General features: G+C 51.0%; 1 protein-coding gene across 42 annotated transcripts in view; it reads right to left on the reverse strand.

The window, feature by feature from the left end:
* Positions 1-15,855, reverse strand: part of ARSG (arylsulfatase G) — a 116,560-nt gene that overhangs the window by 58,508 nt on the left and 42,197 nt on the right. For all 42 annotated transcript variants that reach the window (XM_057714824.1, XM_057714807.1, XM_057714826.1 and 39 more), the window contains one exon: positions 12,960-13,619. In XM_057714824.1, the coding sequence (XP_057570807.1) occupies positions 12,960-13,177 (218 nt within the window). In that variant the 5' untranslated portion in view covers positions 13,178-13,619. The remainder of the gene's footprint in view (positions 1-12,959; positions 13,620-15,855) is intronic.

The following is a 15,855-nucleotide window of genomic DNA, read 5'->3' on the forward strand; positions in this document are numbered from 1 at the left end:
AAATGTGGCAGCAAATAGCCAACTTGGTGTGTTTTGCTGACTCATTCACTCATCCATCCCTCCATCCATCCCTCCCTCCATCTATCCATGCATCCATCCCTCCATCCATCCCTCCATCCCTCCATCCACCCATCCATCCATTCATCCCTCCCTCCCTCCATCCATCCCTCTCTCCCTGCCTCCCTCTATCCAGCCACTCTATCCATCCATCCACCCATCCCTCCATCCATCCATCCATCCATCCATCCATCCATCCATCCACTCCTACTCTTGTTCTTTTCAAAAAAAAGGTTCCTGGCAGCTGAGCTTGCTGTGATCCTTGGTGAGTCTCCCCTTTCCTTTCCACACTCTCACAGTGGACACATGCCCATTCACATGCAAGGAAGGACACGTAAGGTACGTGACAACGAGATGGGTACACAGGCGTCTCAGGGCCTCCTGGGTGGGACACTTCTGCCCACAACCCTGGGCTGAGCCATCCTGATATGCCCCCCGCCCTCCCAGCCACCAGCGTGGGCCGTGCCTGTGAGTGGCGCAGTCCATCCCAAGCGCAGGCGACGACTTCAGCACCCCCAGGCATCTGAGGATGCACAGGATACCCTTCGCTGGCTGCTCGGTCCACGGGTCCAGCCTTAACACGCCCTACCCCAGCCGTCCTCACCCACAAGAATGCCCTCTGGACCCAGGAGCGTGAGGGCCGCTTGCTGTCCAGATGCCCCCTCAGCACCGAGGACAGTGCTCGGGTGGGGGTAGGGGTCCTCTGTGAATATTTGTTGAGTGAACGGGCACCTTTCAATTCTGGGGCTTTTCCTTTGCTTTTCCCTCCACCTACAACACTCTCTCCTCGCCCTTCTGGCTGATTCCTGCTCCTCCTTAAGGGCTCAGCGCTCAGGTCCTAATGGAGAAGCTTTAGGCAGTCCCTCCTGGCTTCCTTCTGGCCGAGTGGCCTTTCTTCCTGTGGTCCCACAGCTCTGTCTTTCACAGGCTTCTCGCTCTGAGTTTTACCGCCCAAAAGGGGAGAAGCCCGGCACGACCTTTCTCATTCGTGCCTGTGACTGATGTGTTAGTAACACGCTAATTCTGTCCCCAGAATGTCAATGCAGTCACATCCAGCTCAGCTTATAAAAGCCCTGAGGTGGGAGAGGCGGCAGGGCTTCCTGCTCTTCCTTCTAAAGGCTGGCTTTCCTGCCTTTTTTTGCCACCAGGCTGTAACCCTCTTACGGGCAGAGCTGGCTGGGGTCTCCCAGCGTGACTCACGACCTGCCCTTAGTAGAGATTCGCTGCTGAATGACTGGAGTTGAGAGGCTAAAAGCAGGACAAATGGCAGGCACCAGACAGGCCATTTTGCACCGACACCTGCAAAGCGAGCTGGCACCAAGGCCTCACTGGCGAATATTTCAGCTCCTCTTCTCTGAGACTGGCTGTCACCTAGAGCATCACGTTCCTACACGTCCCCATACACTACACAAGGATGAAACCCACAGTCTTCACCTGCCCCAGGGGATAGGTGGGCATCACATGATTTTTATATCTATTTGACATACCTACCTGAGGACAAAGAGGTAAAACTGCCTGTCCCGTGACGCTGAGGGTTTACAAAGGGAAGACAGGATCGGACATCCCAGAACAAACGGCTCAGAGTTAAAGGTGGAAGTCACAGGACAGGAGGATTTCTCCCTAATGAGGGTCGTGCACCCCGAACCTGAATTACTGTGTGGGGTCGGGGGTGGGGTGGACAAAGCTGGAAGGGAATGACGTGGTGGGGGAAGGGCCTTTCTCTCACTGATGCCTCTGCCCTCGCTCTCAGGGCGTCTACCAGACGTACCTCCCCTGCTGTTTCCAGTGCCCGCCAGCCTCCTGCAAAATCCCAAAGGCGGCAGGATGGCTGAGAAAGCCCTGAGCGGTAACAAAGTATGTGAATCTTTGCAAAAAGTCAATTCTAAAAAGAGACGTCACACCCGGCATTTGATTGAGTTGATCGCTCAATTCATTCCTCACTGGGGCCCTTTTTAGAAAACGGCCACGAGCCCCCGGAGCCTGTGACTTTCCCGGGTGAGCACTGATCTCTGATTCCAAGCTCAGCCACTGCCCAGGGCTCTCAGTGCAGCCGGGACTCGACTCAGAATTAAACTGAGGGCAGAGCAGGGGCGAAGCAGAGAGGAAAAGAGATCAAGGTGCACAGGTAACAGGGTACAAGGTAATTTACAGAAGTAAACGTATTTACAATATGCTGTCACCTTCACCCCTGTGTTCACAGCAGCACTATTTACGACAGCCAAGATATGGAAGCAACCTGTGTCCATCGATAGATGAATGGTAAAGAAGATGTGGTACATACACACCATGGAATACCACTCAGCCATAAAAAAGAATAACGCCATTTGCAGCAGCACGGATGGACCTCGACGATATTATACTTAGTGAAGTAAGTCAGACAGAAAAAGACAATCACTGTATGATTTTACTTATATGTGGAATGTAAAACAGAAAACACATGAACAAACATAACAAAATAGAAGCAGAGTCATCGATACAGAGGACAAACAGGGGGTTGCCCGTGCGGAGAGGCGATGGGTGAGATGGGTGAGGAAACCTGAGAGGGACAGACTTCCAGTTACAAGATAAACGAGTCCCAGGTATGAAACGTACAGTGTGAGGCACAGTCACTGGTTTTGCGAGACCTTTGTGTGGTGACAGATGACAACTGGACTTATCACGATGATCACGTTGATACATGCAGAAACCAATGCACTGTGGTCTGCACAGGAAATGACATAGCTTTGCAGGTGAATTACAAAACCAAGCAGGACCCTGAGGGCCGCTCCTGGGCACAGAAGCCTTTCCGTGCCCCCCGTTTCTTGTGTGTAGGAAATGGGCTTCATCTAGCCTCCTTGACCTCCCCTGAGTCCCAAAGGGCAGATTCAGACACTTGCTGATCAGGGAAGGGAGGGGACGCAGAGACAAGGGAGGACGTAGTGCAGCCTTCGGGCAGGGTCCTGGTTCCCCTTCCAAGAATATAGGTAACAGCATCTTTGAGCGCTTCTGCAGGAACTGAGGCCCCCACCCAGGTGGAGGGTGGGGACCTCAGGCTGAGCACAAGATCCCTGGAGCCCTGCCCTGTTACCTCAGCACCAGCCAATCAGAAGAGAGCCACACACCCTGCAGCCCTCATCCCCAATTTTGCCTGTAAAAACTTCTCCCCCAGAACCATCAGGGGCTTTGGGGTTTTTCAGCGCGGGACACCCATTTTCGTTGCATGGCCCCGCAATAAACCTTTGCTCCAAACTCTGACATTTTGGTTGCTTTTGCATTCGGTAACAATTATACTTCGAAAAGAAACTCGTAGAAGAAAGAGATCAGATTTGTGGTTACAGGGTTGGAGTGGTGGTGTCAAGGATTGGATGAAAGTGGTGAAAAGGTACAGACTTCCAGTTACAAGATACACAAGTCCTAGGAAGGTAATGTACCACACGATCAGTATAATTAATACTGCCATGTGTTAGATATGTTATGTATGTTCAGAAAGTAAAATCCTGAGTCCTCATCACAAAGAAAAAAAATGTTTTTCTATTTTTCTTAATGTCGTATCTATATGAGACGATGGACGTTCACGAAACTCACTGTGGTCCTCACTTCATGACGTGTGTAAGTCAGGTTCTCACGCTGTGCGCTTTAAACTCACACAGTGCTGTATGTCAATTACATCTCGATAAGATCGGAAGAAAAAAGAAAAAAAAGTCAATTTCATTTCTGAGCCAGACAGGCAGATTATCTGAGTGGACAGTATCTGGGTTTAGCTGCTGGGGCCACGGCCATGTCACTGTCACGGGTCACCCTCCTCCCTCCCTCCCAGACACCTACGGCTCATAACCACTCAGGTCCTCAAACCCCAGTTTAGACATCCTAGGTCACGGCTTGAACCCAGTCACCCAGCCAGGAAACTTACTCAAGGTACTTCTCAACCCAAGAATTTTCAAGAAATACGTTGCTCACTCCTGACAGGCGAAACTGAAACCGCACAGCTCAGACTGGGACTTGAACCCACGGTCTCTTAACTGAGATCACACACCTGGTCTCGGGACGTAGTGAAGCTCAGGTTCTTGATGTCTCATCGCAGAAAGATTCAGCGAGAGACAAAGTGATCGGTAAGAAGCGGATTTACTTGGAGAGAATCACACTCCAGGGACAGAGTGTGGCCGTCTCAGACGGCGAGGGAGGCCCCAGGGTAGGGGCTGTGGGTTTTTATAGGGGTGGGTAATTTCATAGGCGAATGAGTGGGAGGAGCATTCCAGCTGCTGTGGGGGGAAGGGGCGGGGATTTCCAGGAACTGGGCCACCACCTGCTTTTTGACCTTTGGGGCCGGCCTGGGAACGGTCATGGCTGCGGGTGTGTCGTGTAGCTGATGTGTTCCAGTGAGCGTGTGCCGAGGCTCAAGGTCTAGTGGAAGTGGACTTGGACCTGTTTGGTTCTAATCAGTTTGTGTCGTGTCCTTGTGCCGTGTCCTTCTTCTAGAGGTTACGCCCTGTCCCCTTTCCTCCCGGTTCAAAACCAGCACCAGCGTTTCCCTGGACGCACTGCCGGCAGGACCCAAAGCAGTGCCACGCTACCAAGCTCGCCCCCGGGTTCTCGCAGGGATTTAAACGGGGGTCAGACCACTTGAAATGCTGTCTGAGGCGGCCCTGAAAGGCATTTGTCCTTTTCTCTTCTTTTAAAGTAGGAGCGATCCACTCCTCTAACCCCTTTCGCAATGCACGTTTTCTAAGTTCAAGTTTCAGCGGATTATGTAGTCCCTGGCATTTTCACGGAAATTCCAACACTTCGATTTTCTTCTGGTTATTATATCATTTTTAAACTTGCAAATGTTCTACAGCACTGCCCAGCTGAGATCCGCACAGGACACCGGCAGGACGAGAGCCCACAAGGTCAAAGGCAAGGCAGGCTGGCCGCTGAAGCTACTGACACGGGCAGGGGCCCCGCCGCCCGCAGTGCTCACGTGGCCGTCCCTGGACACAGGGAGCCCCGGACAGCCGTGCCCCCCGAGCCAGAGATGCGGCGGCTTTCACGTGTTTCACAGATAGCCTGCTTATCATTGCCTCGGTGGGAACGAAAGCTGGTGCAGCCACTGTGAGAAACAGTACGGAGGTTCCTCAGAAAACTAAAAACAGAGCTACCATATGATCCTGCAAGCCCACGCCTGGGCATGTACCCAGACAAAACCATAATTCAAAAAGACACATGCACCCCATGTTCACACAGCACTGTTCACAAGAGCCAGGACACGGAAGCCACTTGAATGTCCACCGACAGATGAACGGATAAAGAAGATGTGGTGCGTATACACAGCAGAATATTACTCAGCCATAAAAAAGAATGAAATCATGCCATTTGCAGCCACATGGATGGACCTAGAGATGATCACACTAAGTGAAGTAAGTCAGACAGAGAAAGACAAACACCACATGACATCACTCATATGTGGAATCTAAAATACGACACAACTGAACTTATCTACAAAACAGAAGCAGACTCACAGACATAGAGAACAGACTTGTGGCTGCCAAGGGAGAGGGGGGTGGGGGAGGGAAGGACTGGGAGTTTGGGATGAGCAGATGCAACCTATTGTACAGAGAACGGATAAACAACAAGGCCCTCCTGTGTAGCACGGGGAACTGTACTCAACATCCTGTGATAAACCACAGTGGAAAAGAATATGAAAGAGGACGTACACATATATATCAATATACACGTGTGTATATGTACGTATAACTGAATCACTTTGCTGTAGAGCAGTAAGTCACCCAACACTGTAATTCAACTGTACTTCAATAAAAAATAAATTAAAAGACAAAAACAAAAAAAAACTCACCAAAATGTACGTTTAAAATGGGGGCATTTGACCGTACGTAAGTTAGACCTCACTAAGTGGATCCCGAAAGATACTGGTCAAAAAAAAGACATTGTTTCTCACTGTCATAAATTGTTTACTGTGGTGAATCCGCAAGCTGGACAGCCTGCCCCCGCGTCAGACAGGCTGACTGTAAGAGTAAAAACACTTTGTTTCTCTCTGGGCCCATTTCCCCCACGTACCATGTGGTGTGGACGCTCTGTGACCTGAGCTGCTGCCCACAGGGTCTTAGGCCACAATCCCTATTTTACCTCCATGGAAATAGAGTTTAGGAAGTCTGAAAAGAGACACCAAAATCAAGGCTCTGAAATTTTTGCTTTTTCCGCCCCCCCCACCGGCCGCACCGTACAGCTTGTAGGACCTTAGTTCCCCAACCAGGGACAGAACCCGGGGCCCCAGCAGTGAGAGCACAGAGTCCTAACCACAGGACCACCAGGGCAGTCCCAACGGTTTGCTCTTCTTTCCCCAGGGATTCCTTTTTTTCTTTTTTGCAACAATGATGACATCATAATTATGGTGTGAACGGTGCCTGTTCTGACCACAAAATTGGCAAATTGCATCAACCATAGTCCGATTGAGAAAAAAAAAAAAAAAGAATAGGGAAAAGAAAGGGAGGGAGGAAAATGAACTGTGTGCGATGGTAGGGGAGTAAAAGGGAAACGTTACCGAGACGTTTAGGTGTTGCCTTGGCGACTTGGGGACTCGGTGGAGCAATGAGCAGAGTCAGGCGGACTGCGAGAGGACAGCCTGGGGAAGGATGAGGGTCCAGCACAGACAGAGGGAGGAGTTTCTGGAAGGTAAGCTGAGCCAACATGCTTGACCCTCCTGCGGGGACGGGGTTCGGGGTGGGGGGGATGGGAGGAGAGCAGGGCAGCAGAGCCAAAGGCCCAGGGGACTGTAAGCGCGCACACCCACCGGGGACCTGCGACCGCCTCACGTGACTCAACCCATTTCCTCCTCAAAGTGACCCACGAGGATGCCACTACAGTCCCATTTTAGAGATGAGCAGACCGAGGCCCGGCAAAGTTCAGTCACGAGCCCACTGTCCCAGTGCTAGAGAGTGACAGAGCCGGGTGGCCTGGTTCCCAACCCGCTGGGGTTAACTCGCCTCTCCTGTCCAGGAGCTTAGATCCAGGAGTCCCGATCCAGGAGTCCCAATCCAGGCACCTACCACGCTCCACACACTGTTTTAAGCACTGGAGGCATGAACGAGATAGATTAGACGGTTCCTCTAGGGAGCTGACATTCCAGGATGACAGACAGTCAATAAAGTAGTGAACAAAGATCAGGTCATGGAAACAAACTGGGAGGAGAGCTGAGAGACACGCTTGGTGAAGGGGCTGGGAGGTCGGAAAGGCCTCCTCCAGGATGTGGCACCAGAGCCGAGACTGACCAGCCGCTTGGAGCTTGAGGGGGGAGCGTGCTGGTGAGAGGGAAGGAACAGGCAGTGCAAAGGCCCTGCGGCAGAGGGAACGTGCGGATGGGCTTGGAGACGATGCCGGAGCTGGCAGGGGGAGAGCACCTTGGCAACCACACTTCCTGCCCGCGGAGCCTCCTGTCCAACGGCTGCCTCGGAAACTGACCTCTCAGCTGCATCTCTCAGCTGCCTCCTCCACCTGCCCGGCACGGAAGGCCTCTGTTGGCTCCAAAGGGAGGAAAACTATCGCGATTCTGATCTTTACCTCTTCCTGGCAAAGCCGACCTGGGCCTTGAAGACACTCCTGGCAAATGCCCCTCCACCTCCCAGCCCCAGTCCTCTACGATAAGGCTCTAGAGTGAGATGTTGATCAGCCGCTCGCTGACTTGACCTTGACTTCCTCACCTGTGAAAAAAGAGAAGCGTCGGGTGGTAGAAGGATTGAACGGGGCAATGCCCAGAGCCTGGCGCCTTGCAAGCCCTCGGTACCAGTTAGTTCCTCTCGCAGCTGCTGGGCTGATTGGAATGCAGGGGTGGGCCCGGCGTGCGTGGTCCACGAGGTTAACCGGGGTGTGTCCCTGGACCCCTTCCCTCCTTCCGCGACTCACCACTTGGACCCTGCAGGACGCAGGGTAGGCAGTTCACACAGAGCATCCACACGGGTATTGCTTCTCCTGCGAGTAACACACACGGGCACGGCAAGCACACCTGCAGTCTGCAGGGCCGGGCCCTGAGCTCACTCCCACGCGGCGGCTCTCCACGCGGCCTCACGACGTCCCGTGACGTGGGTGCCGCCACTGCCCCCGCACAGAGCACGCGCGCAAAGCCCCGAGGAAGGGGCTGGCCCGTTGCGCGGGGCCGCACAGGTGGAGAGCGCTGGAGCTGGGCTCCGAACCCAAGCCGTGCGGCGCCAGGGCCCAGCCCCGTAAGCGGGATGCTTCCTCTCCAAAGCAACACACACCCCGGGAGCAGGAGCTGCGTGCCACACTGTGTCCGGCGCAGGGGCAAAGACACGCGTCGTGGGTCGGCCAAGTATCGTGTTGTAGGTGTAGTACTAGTTACATGCCTGGTGCTAGTTACACGTGTAGCGCTAGTTATACATGTAGTGCTAGTTATGTGTGTAGTACTAGTTACATGCCTGGTGCTACTTACACATGTAGTACTAGTTATACATGTAGTGCTAGTTATGTGTGTAGTACTAGTTACATGCCTGGTGCTAGTTACACGTGTAGCACTAGTTATACGTGTAGTGCTAGTTATGTGTGTAGTACTAGTTACATGCCTGGTGCTATTTACACATGTAGTGCTAGTTATGTGTGTAGTACTAGTTACATGCCTGGTGCTACTTACACGTGCAGTACTAGTTATATGTGTAGTGCTAGTTATGTGTGTAGTACTAGTTACATGCGTGGTGCTACTTACACGTGTAGTACTAGTTATACATGTAGTGCTAGTTACGTGTGTAGTACTAATGGCTCTGGGTTGAATCGTGTCCCCCCAGATTACACGTCATTCCAGAACCTCTGAACGTGACCTTATTTGCAAATAGGGTCTTTTGAGATGTAATCAAGTTGAGATGAGGTCATACTGGGTGAAGATGGGCCTTAATGTCAATGACTGGTGTCCTTACAAGAAGCGGGAGGTTTAGACACACCTGCAGGGAGGTGTGTGAACGGAGGCAGAGGACGGAGGGGTGAGGCTGCAACCCAAGGGCTGCCAGCAACCGCCAGAGACCAGGAGAGAGCCTGGATGGACTCTCCCTCTGAGCCTGCAGAAGGACCAGCCCTGCCACCATCTTAATCTAGGACTCCCGGCCGCTGAACTGCGAGAGGTAAATAGGTCATAAATTTTTTGCTGTTGAAGTCTAGTTGACTTACAATGTTGTGTTCGTTTCAGGTGCACAGCAAAGTGATTCAGTTATATATATACACATATATATGTATATATATACACTTTTTTGGTGAATTATTGAAGTGTGGTTGATTCACAATGTTGTGTTAACTTCTGCTGTACAGCAGAGCGATTCAGTTCTACATGTGTATACATCCTTTTTCATATTCTTTTCCATTATGGTTTGTCAGAGGATGCTGAATACAGTTCCCTGTGCTCTACAGCGGGACCGTGTTGTTTCTCCATCCTATACGTAGTAGTTTGCATATCCTGACCCCAAACTCCTAATGTATCCCTCTCATCCCCTTTCCCCTTTGGTAACCACAAGTCTGTTCTCTACGTCTGGGAGTCTGTTTCTGTTTCGTAGATAAGTTCATTTGTGTCATATGTTAGACCCCACATATAAGTGATATCATATCGTATTTGTCTTTCTCTGTCAGACTTGCTTCACTTAGTAAGATAACCTTTAGGTCCATCCATGTTGCTGCAAATGGCATGATTTCGCTCCTTTTTACACAGGCCGCCTCATCTGTAGTCATCTGTTGTGGCAGCTCTAGGTAACAAACATACTAGTAAAAGGCAGTGTCTCAAGTCACCTTAGCCCCTGTTTGGCAATAAGCGTCCTTTCTGAAAGTCATGGTTCCCCACGGGTGGTGAGTAGGCAGGGAAAAGCCCGCGATGAATCAATCCCTGGCCTTACAGGAAGCTGGCTTTCCTGTCAACAGAGCCCAGAGTGAAAAGCCGTCCACGTCGGGCCAGGGGGCCGTCGCCTGGCCCCGGTCACAAGGCTCCGAAGGAGAGAACGTGTTCACCCCGGGGAGGGAGAGCTAGCAGAGCCGCGCCAGCTGTGTCTGCCTCTGGCCCCCGAGACGCCCCTTCCGCTCAGGCTGCGCGTGCAGGTGGCGACAGCTCATACGAAGAACCCTGAGGCTCACAAATCTCGGTTTAAAGAACGGGCCAGATATTTCCCCACAAACCACTCGACGCGAAAAGCAGAAGTTCTCCAGCATGTGGCAACCCAGTGCCCTCTGAGGACCTGGGAAACGCTCTGGATGAACTCAACCCTGCAAAAGAAAACCTGACGTGCAAAATCTGGGGTGACATTTCAAGGCACCTGGAACTCCTGAAGCCCACTCACTGAGGAAGAGATATTTACGAATTTCCTACGAGGCTCCGGGCACTGTGCGAGGAGCGCAAGGGGGGAAGAGTAGACAAGACGCTTTCCTTCCTGAAGCCCAGAGCTAGACGCGCCGCGTATCATTTCCTGTGGCTGCCGGAACAAATTACCACAAGCTGGGTGGCGTGAAATGATAGAAATGTATCCTCTGACAATTCAGGAGGTGACAGGGCGGAAATCAAGACGGCAGCATGGCTGGTCCTTCTGGAGGCGCAGAGGGAGGGGCCATCCCAGGCCCCTCTCCAGCATCTGGCGGTGTCCTCGGCGTGTAGGCGCGTCACCCCCCCCCCCCCCGCCTCCATCTTCACATCACCTTCTCTGCTGTGTGTCCCTCCGTGCCCTCCCTCTTCTTAGAAGGACACCGGGCGTTGGACTTAGGACCACTCTAGATCAAGCAGGATATTAGCGAGGTCTTTAACTGATGACATCTGCAAGGACCCTATTCCCACATAAGGTCACATTCTGAGGCTCTGGGTAGACAGGAATTTGGGGGTGACGCTACTGAACCCAACACGGTGGTCAGATGGTTACGCAGTGGCCGTGGAGGGCAGCACCTGCGACATCCAAGAAAGGGTCCTGAGGACCTCATGTGCTGAGTAGGAACTAGCGAAGCAGGAGGAGTGGCAAGTGCAGCAGGAAGAGCTCATCACTGCACACGTCAATACACAGAGGGCCAGCGAGGACCTGCTGCACAGCACAGGCACTCGGCGTGATGCTCTGCGATAGCCTGTGCGGGACAGAATCTGAAAAGAGTGGATACATGTCTATGTACAACTGAATTACTTTGCTGTACACCTGAAACTAGCAGCACACTGTAAATCAACTCTACTCCAATACAAAATAAAATAAAATTGAAAAAAAAAGAACTAAGCACACAGGTGAGGCCCAAACAGAGGGAGGCCATAGCTGAAGAAGGCATCAGACAGGAGGGGCCGTGCGGAGGAGGGGCCGGGCTCGCACGCTGCTCTTCGGAGTCTGGATTTTATCCTTAGGGTCGCCAAATGCCTTTGAAGGATTGGATGCAGAGAAGTGTTTCTAGAAGGTTCACCTTGGCTGAGGTGAGGAGAACAGATCAGTGTGGGTGAGACCAGACGCAGGACTCCAAGGGTCCGTATCTCAGGGGAAGCTCCCGGCTTGAGGATGCAAGTGGCCGAAACTCCAGAGATGCCCCATGTGTTGCCCTCACCAGCTGGCTGGGCGGTTCCCACGGAGCCAACCGGAGGAGTTTCACCCAGGCAGGCGGGATTCTGAGCGGCCGGTTGGACCAACGTCAGCCCAACAAGAAAACCGCGAAGTCTGAAAGCCGACACTTGTTCTTGGTCTAAAACATTTTATAAAACTTCGACCGGTTCAGACAGACACCCATCCCCTTTCGTGGTCCCTTAGTGTTAAGTGTGCCTTAAATGGACCAGGAAGTCCTGTCCACTCACAGATAAGTCCATTGGCTTTCGTGTGCCCCACTGACTTTCAGTCACTCTTCAAAGGTCACCTTCTCCCTTAAGCCCTCAGGCTGGGGTCCACACCCTCCCCACAGACTCCAAAAATTCCTGATGCAGGCTCATGGACTAGATCATAACCTGTTCTTTCCTTTCAACCTGTCTCCACTACGAGACCTGGAGAGCAAGGATTGTTATCTTGTTCACCTCTGTGTTCCCAGCTCCTAATACACACACACACAGACACACACAAAATAAGTGGTATCAGAACTCCTTGGTGGTCCAATGGTTAGGACTCAGCACTCTCACTGCCAGGGCCCTGGGTTTGATCCCTGGTCAGGGAAATAAGATTCCCAACAAGCTGAACCGCGAGGCCAAAAAAAAAAAAAAGTATTACCATATGGATAGATGGATGGATGGATGGAAGGATGGATGGATGGATGGATGGATGGATGGATGGATGGATGGAAGGAAGGATGGATGGATGGATGGATAGAAGGATGGATGGATGGAAGGATGGATGGATGGATGGATGGATGGAAGGATGGATGGAAGGATGGATGGATGGATGGTAGATGGAAGGATGGATGGATGGATGGAAGGATGGATGGTAGATGGAAGGATGGATAGTGGATGGAAGGATGGATGGATGGATGGATGGATGGATGGATGGATGGATGGAAGGATGGATGGATGGATGGATGGATGGATGGATGGATGGAAGGATGGATGGATGGATAGATGGATGGATGGATGGATGGATGGACGGATGGAAGGATGGAAGGATGGATGGAAGGATGGATGGAAGGATGGATGGATGGATAGATGGAAGGATGGATGGATGGATGGATGGATGGATGGATGGATAGATGGAAGGATGGATGGATGGAAGGATGGATGGTAGATGGAAGGATGGATAGTGGATGGAAGGATGGATGGATGGATGGAAGGATGGATGGATGGATGGATAGATGGATGGATGGATTTCTTCATGATGCTGTACTGGCTTCAAATCAAATTCATCAATTAATTAAATCAACAGACCCATCAATTGCTCTTTAAGTGCTTTACGCGGCCCCCTCCCCCCAGGGGAGTCAGGGTAAGACAACCAAAGAGACACATCCTTGGGACTCACCTCATTCCTTCTGCTGCCATCTTATCAAGGTTGGCAGTGTCTTTCGTTTCTGCCCAGTTTGCTCCCAGGTCACCCCACCCCATGTCATCTGCCAAGATGATCACGAAATTCGGTTTCTGGTCTCTTGTTTTCCCGCTTAAGCTCAAATCCACGAGAGGATAAAGACACCCCAGGAAAGTCACCCCCACCAACAAAACCTTTAGGATAGGCCAGCCCATGGTGACCAGGGGAGGATTCCAACTGTGTGGAGTGATGCCGCGGTGGAGTTTGCAAAAGATGCTGGTGGTGGTGGTGGTGGTGCCGCCTGTAGGGACGGTGGGGGCTACAGGAATGCGGCCCCCCCTTTGGAATCCTAATTCAGGAAACGCACAGCCCTGAACTCGGCTTTCTCCAGGGCAGCTCCGTAAGGTGACGGGCTGTGTGCGGTAATCAGGCCTCAGCGTCAACAACTGCTCTTTGGCCACTTAGAAAATGACCCCTCTGTGTTCAGGGACGTGTGAGCCGGAGCACAAGCCGTGCCTCGGTTCGGGGATCCAGCTGGCGAGTGCGGGATAGATGTTCACATCTGCAGAACACCTGGACGGTCCCGAAGCCACAGTCAGCCCCAACCGAGTTTCTGCGTTCCAGATGGTCGAAGGCTTCATGTGTCTGTAAGGTTTCCTGAAAGAACAAAAATTGACAAGAAAACAGAGTTAAAACTGCCAGTGCAGCTGTGTTTTACTCAGTAGCTTAGGAAATAATCTCTTTTCCATGCCAACAGATGTTTTCCTTCTTATTCGACAATTGAAGGGGTTCATCCGTTTCTGCACCTGAGAAACAGTGATTCTAATAATATTTGAGACAGACCTGTAGTTACAGGGTTGGAAGCAACATTAGAGATGATTTCTCTCAACCCGCTCACCGTATAGAGGAGAACACACGGAGGCCCCATGTCCCGGATTGGGGGAGGGGCAAGGACCGGCACCCCACTCTGTGAAATCCCAGTGCTCCCCGAGTCCTATCCCACCGTGCTTCTGAGTCACAAGAAATTCCCAGACGAGGTGCAACCTCGTCAAACCACTCAAGGATTCTAGAAGAAAGGGTGACCCTTATGACCTTATTACCAAGAGATAATTCTAACAGTCACGCTGTACAGTAGCATTTCTGTACAAAATTCTTCTTCTCTCTCTCTTTTTTTTTTTTTTGGCCACACCTTAGTTCCCTGACCAGGGATCGAACCTGGGCCATTGGCAGTGACAGCACCACGTCCTGTCCACTGGACGGCCAGGGAATTCCCAAATAAAGGAGCAGGCTGTTTTTTTTGTTTTATGTTTTTTTTTTTGGCGACGCCACGTGGCATGGGGGATCTTAGTACCTGGACCAGGGATCGCACCCAGGCGCCCTGCAGTGGGAGCTTGGAGTCTTAACCACTGGACCAGCAAGGAAGACCCTTTATATAAAATTCTTGATAGAAATTAATTGGGGAAAACCGGAAAGGGAAATAACCAAGTTAATGGTAGACTCCAGGTGGACAGTTTAGGGAACTCACTGTAGAACTCTTTCCATTTCACTGCACGTTTGAAATGATTTCTAATAAAATGTTAGGGACAATGTCCAAAACATGTTTAACGGAAATGTGTCCCTTTACATCTTGACAACGTAACTTTTAATAAGAAAATCTTAAGACATGCTGAACCAGTGCTTCTCACATTTAGACGTACATACAAATCAGCTAGAGATTTTATTAAAATGTAGATTCAGTAGGTGAGGCTGCGACCTGCCGCCTGTGTTCCTAACCTAGGCTTCAGATCACACTCTAAGTAGCAAGATGCCTAGAAAAAACATCCAGATTCTGGTCCTATGAGAAGACTAACCGGGGGCTTCCTAGGTGGCACAGGGGTTGAGAATCCGCCTGCCCATGCAGGGGACACGGGTTCGAGCCCTGCTCTGGGAAGATCCCACATGCCGCGGAGCAAGTAAGCCTGTGCGCCACAACTATTGAGCCCATGTGCTGCAACTACTGAAGCCCACGTGCCTCGAGCCCATGCTCCACAACAAGAGAAGCCATGGCAATGAGGAGCCCGTGCACCACAACGAAGAGTAGCCCCCACTCACCACAACTAAAAAGAAAGCCTGCGCGCAGCAAAAAAGACCCAACACAGCCAATAAAATAAATAAATAAATTTATTAAAAAAAAAAAAAAAGACAACTAACCTAACTGGAGGTGATTAACCTAACTGATGCTTAACCTAACTAGAGACCTAACTAGAGATGATTCAGCTTCAGTGGAAAAACAAAACAATAAATCAGGTTGAGTTTTGAAAGACAGAAATGGAAGGTTATGCTTTCAACTGCAGGTTGCAAATGGAAACACAGAATAAAACCATATTACCCCAAGTTCACCTAAAAGGCCTAAATCGACTAGGTTAGTGAAGAGACTTAGACTTGAAATTCTAGATCAGATTTATTAATAAAAAGCCTCTGCTGAACACCCAACCCATTAAAGGAGAACCAAGTTATAAAATACAAAGATGTGGGACTTCCTGGTGGCACAGTGTTTAAGACTCTGAGCTCCCAGTGCAGGGGGCCAAGGTTCAATCCCTGGTCAGGGAACTAGATCCCATATGTTGTGATTAAAGAGCCCACCTGCCACAACTAAGACCCAGCACAACCAAATAAATAAATAAATAAATAGAGCAGTCACATTCTAATAATAATAATAATAATAATAATAATATAGGGACTTCCCTGGTGGCATAGTGTTTGAGAGTCTGCCTGCAAATGCAGGGGAAACAGGTTTAAGCCCTGGTCTGGGAAGACTCCACATGCCATGGAGCAACTAAGCCTGTGTGCCACAACTACTGAGCCCACATGCCACAACTACTGAAGCTCACACACCTAGAGCCCATGCTCCGCA

This window comes from Hippopotamus amphibius, chromosome 17 (assembly GCF_030028045.1).
Source record: "Hippopotamus amphibius kiboko isolate mHipAmp2 chromosome 17, mHipAmp2.hap2, whole genome shotgun sequence".
Taxonomy (NCBI): Eukaryota; Metazoa; Chordata; class Mammalia; order Artiodactyla; family Hippopotamidae; genus Hippopotamus; species Hippopotamus amphibius.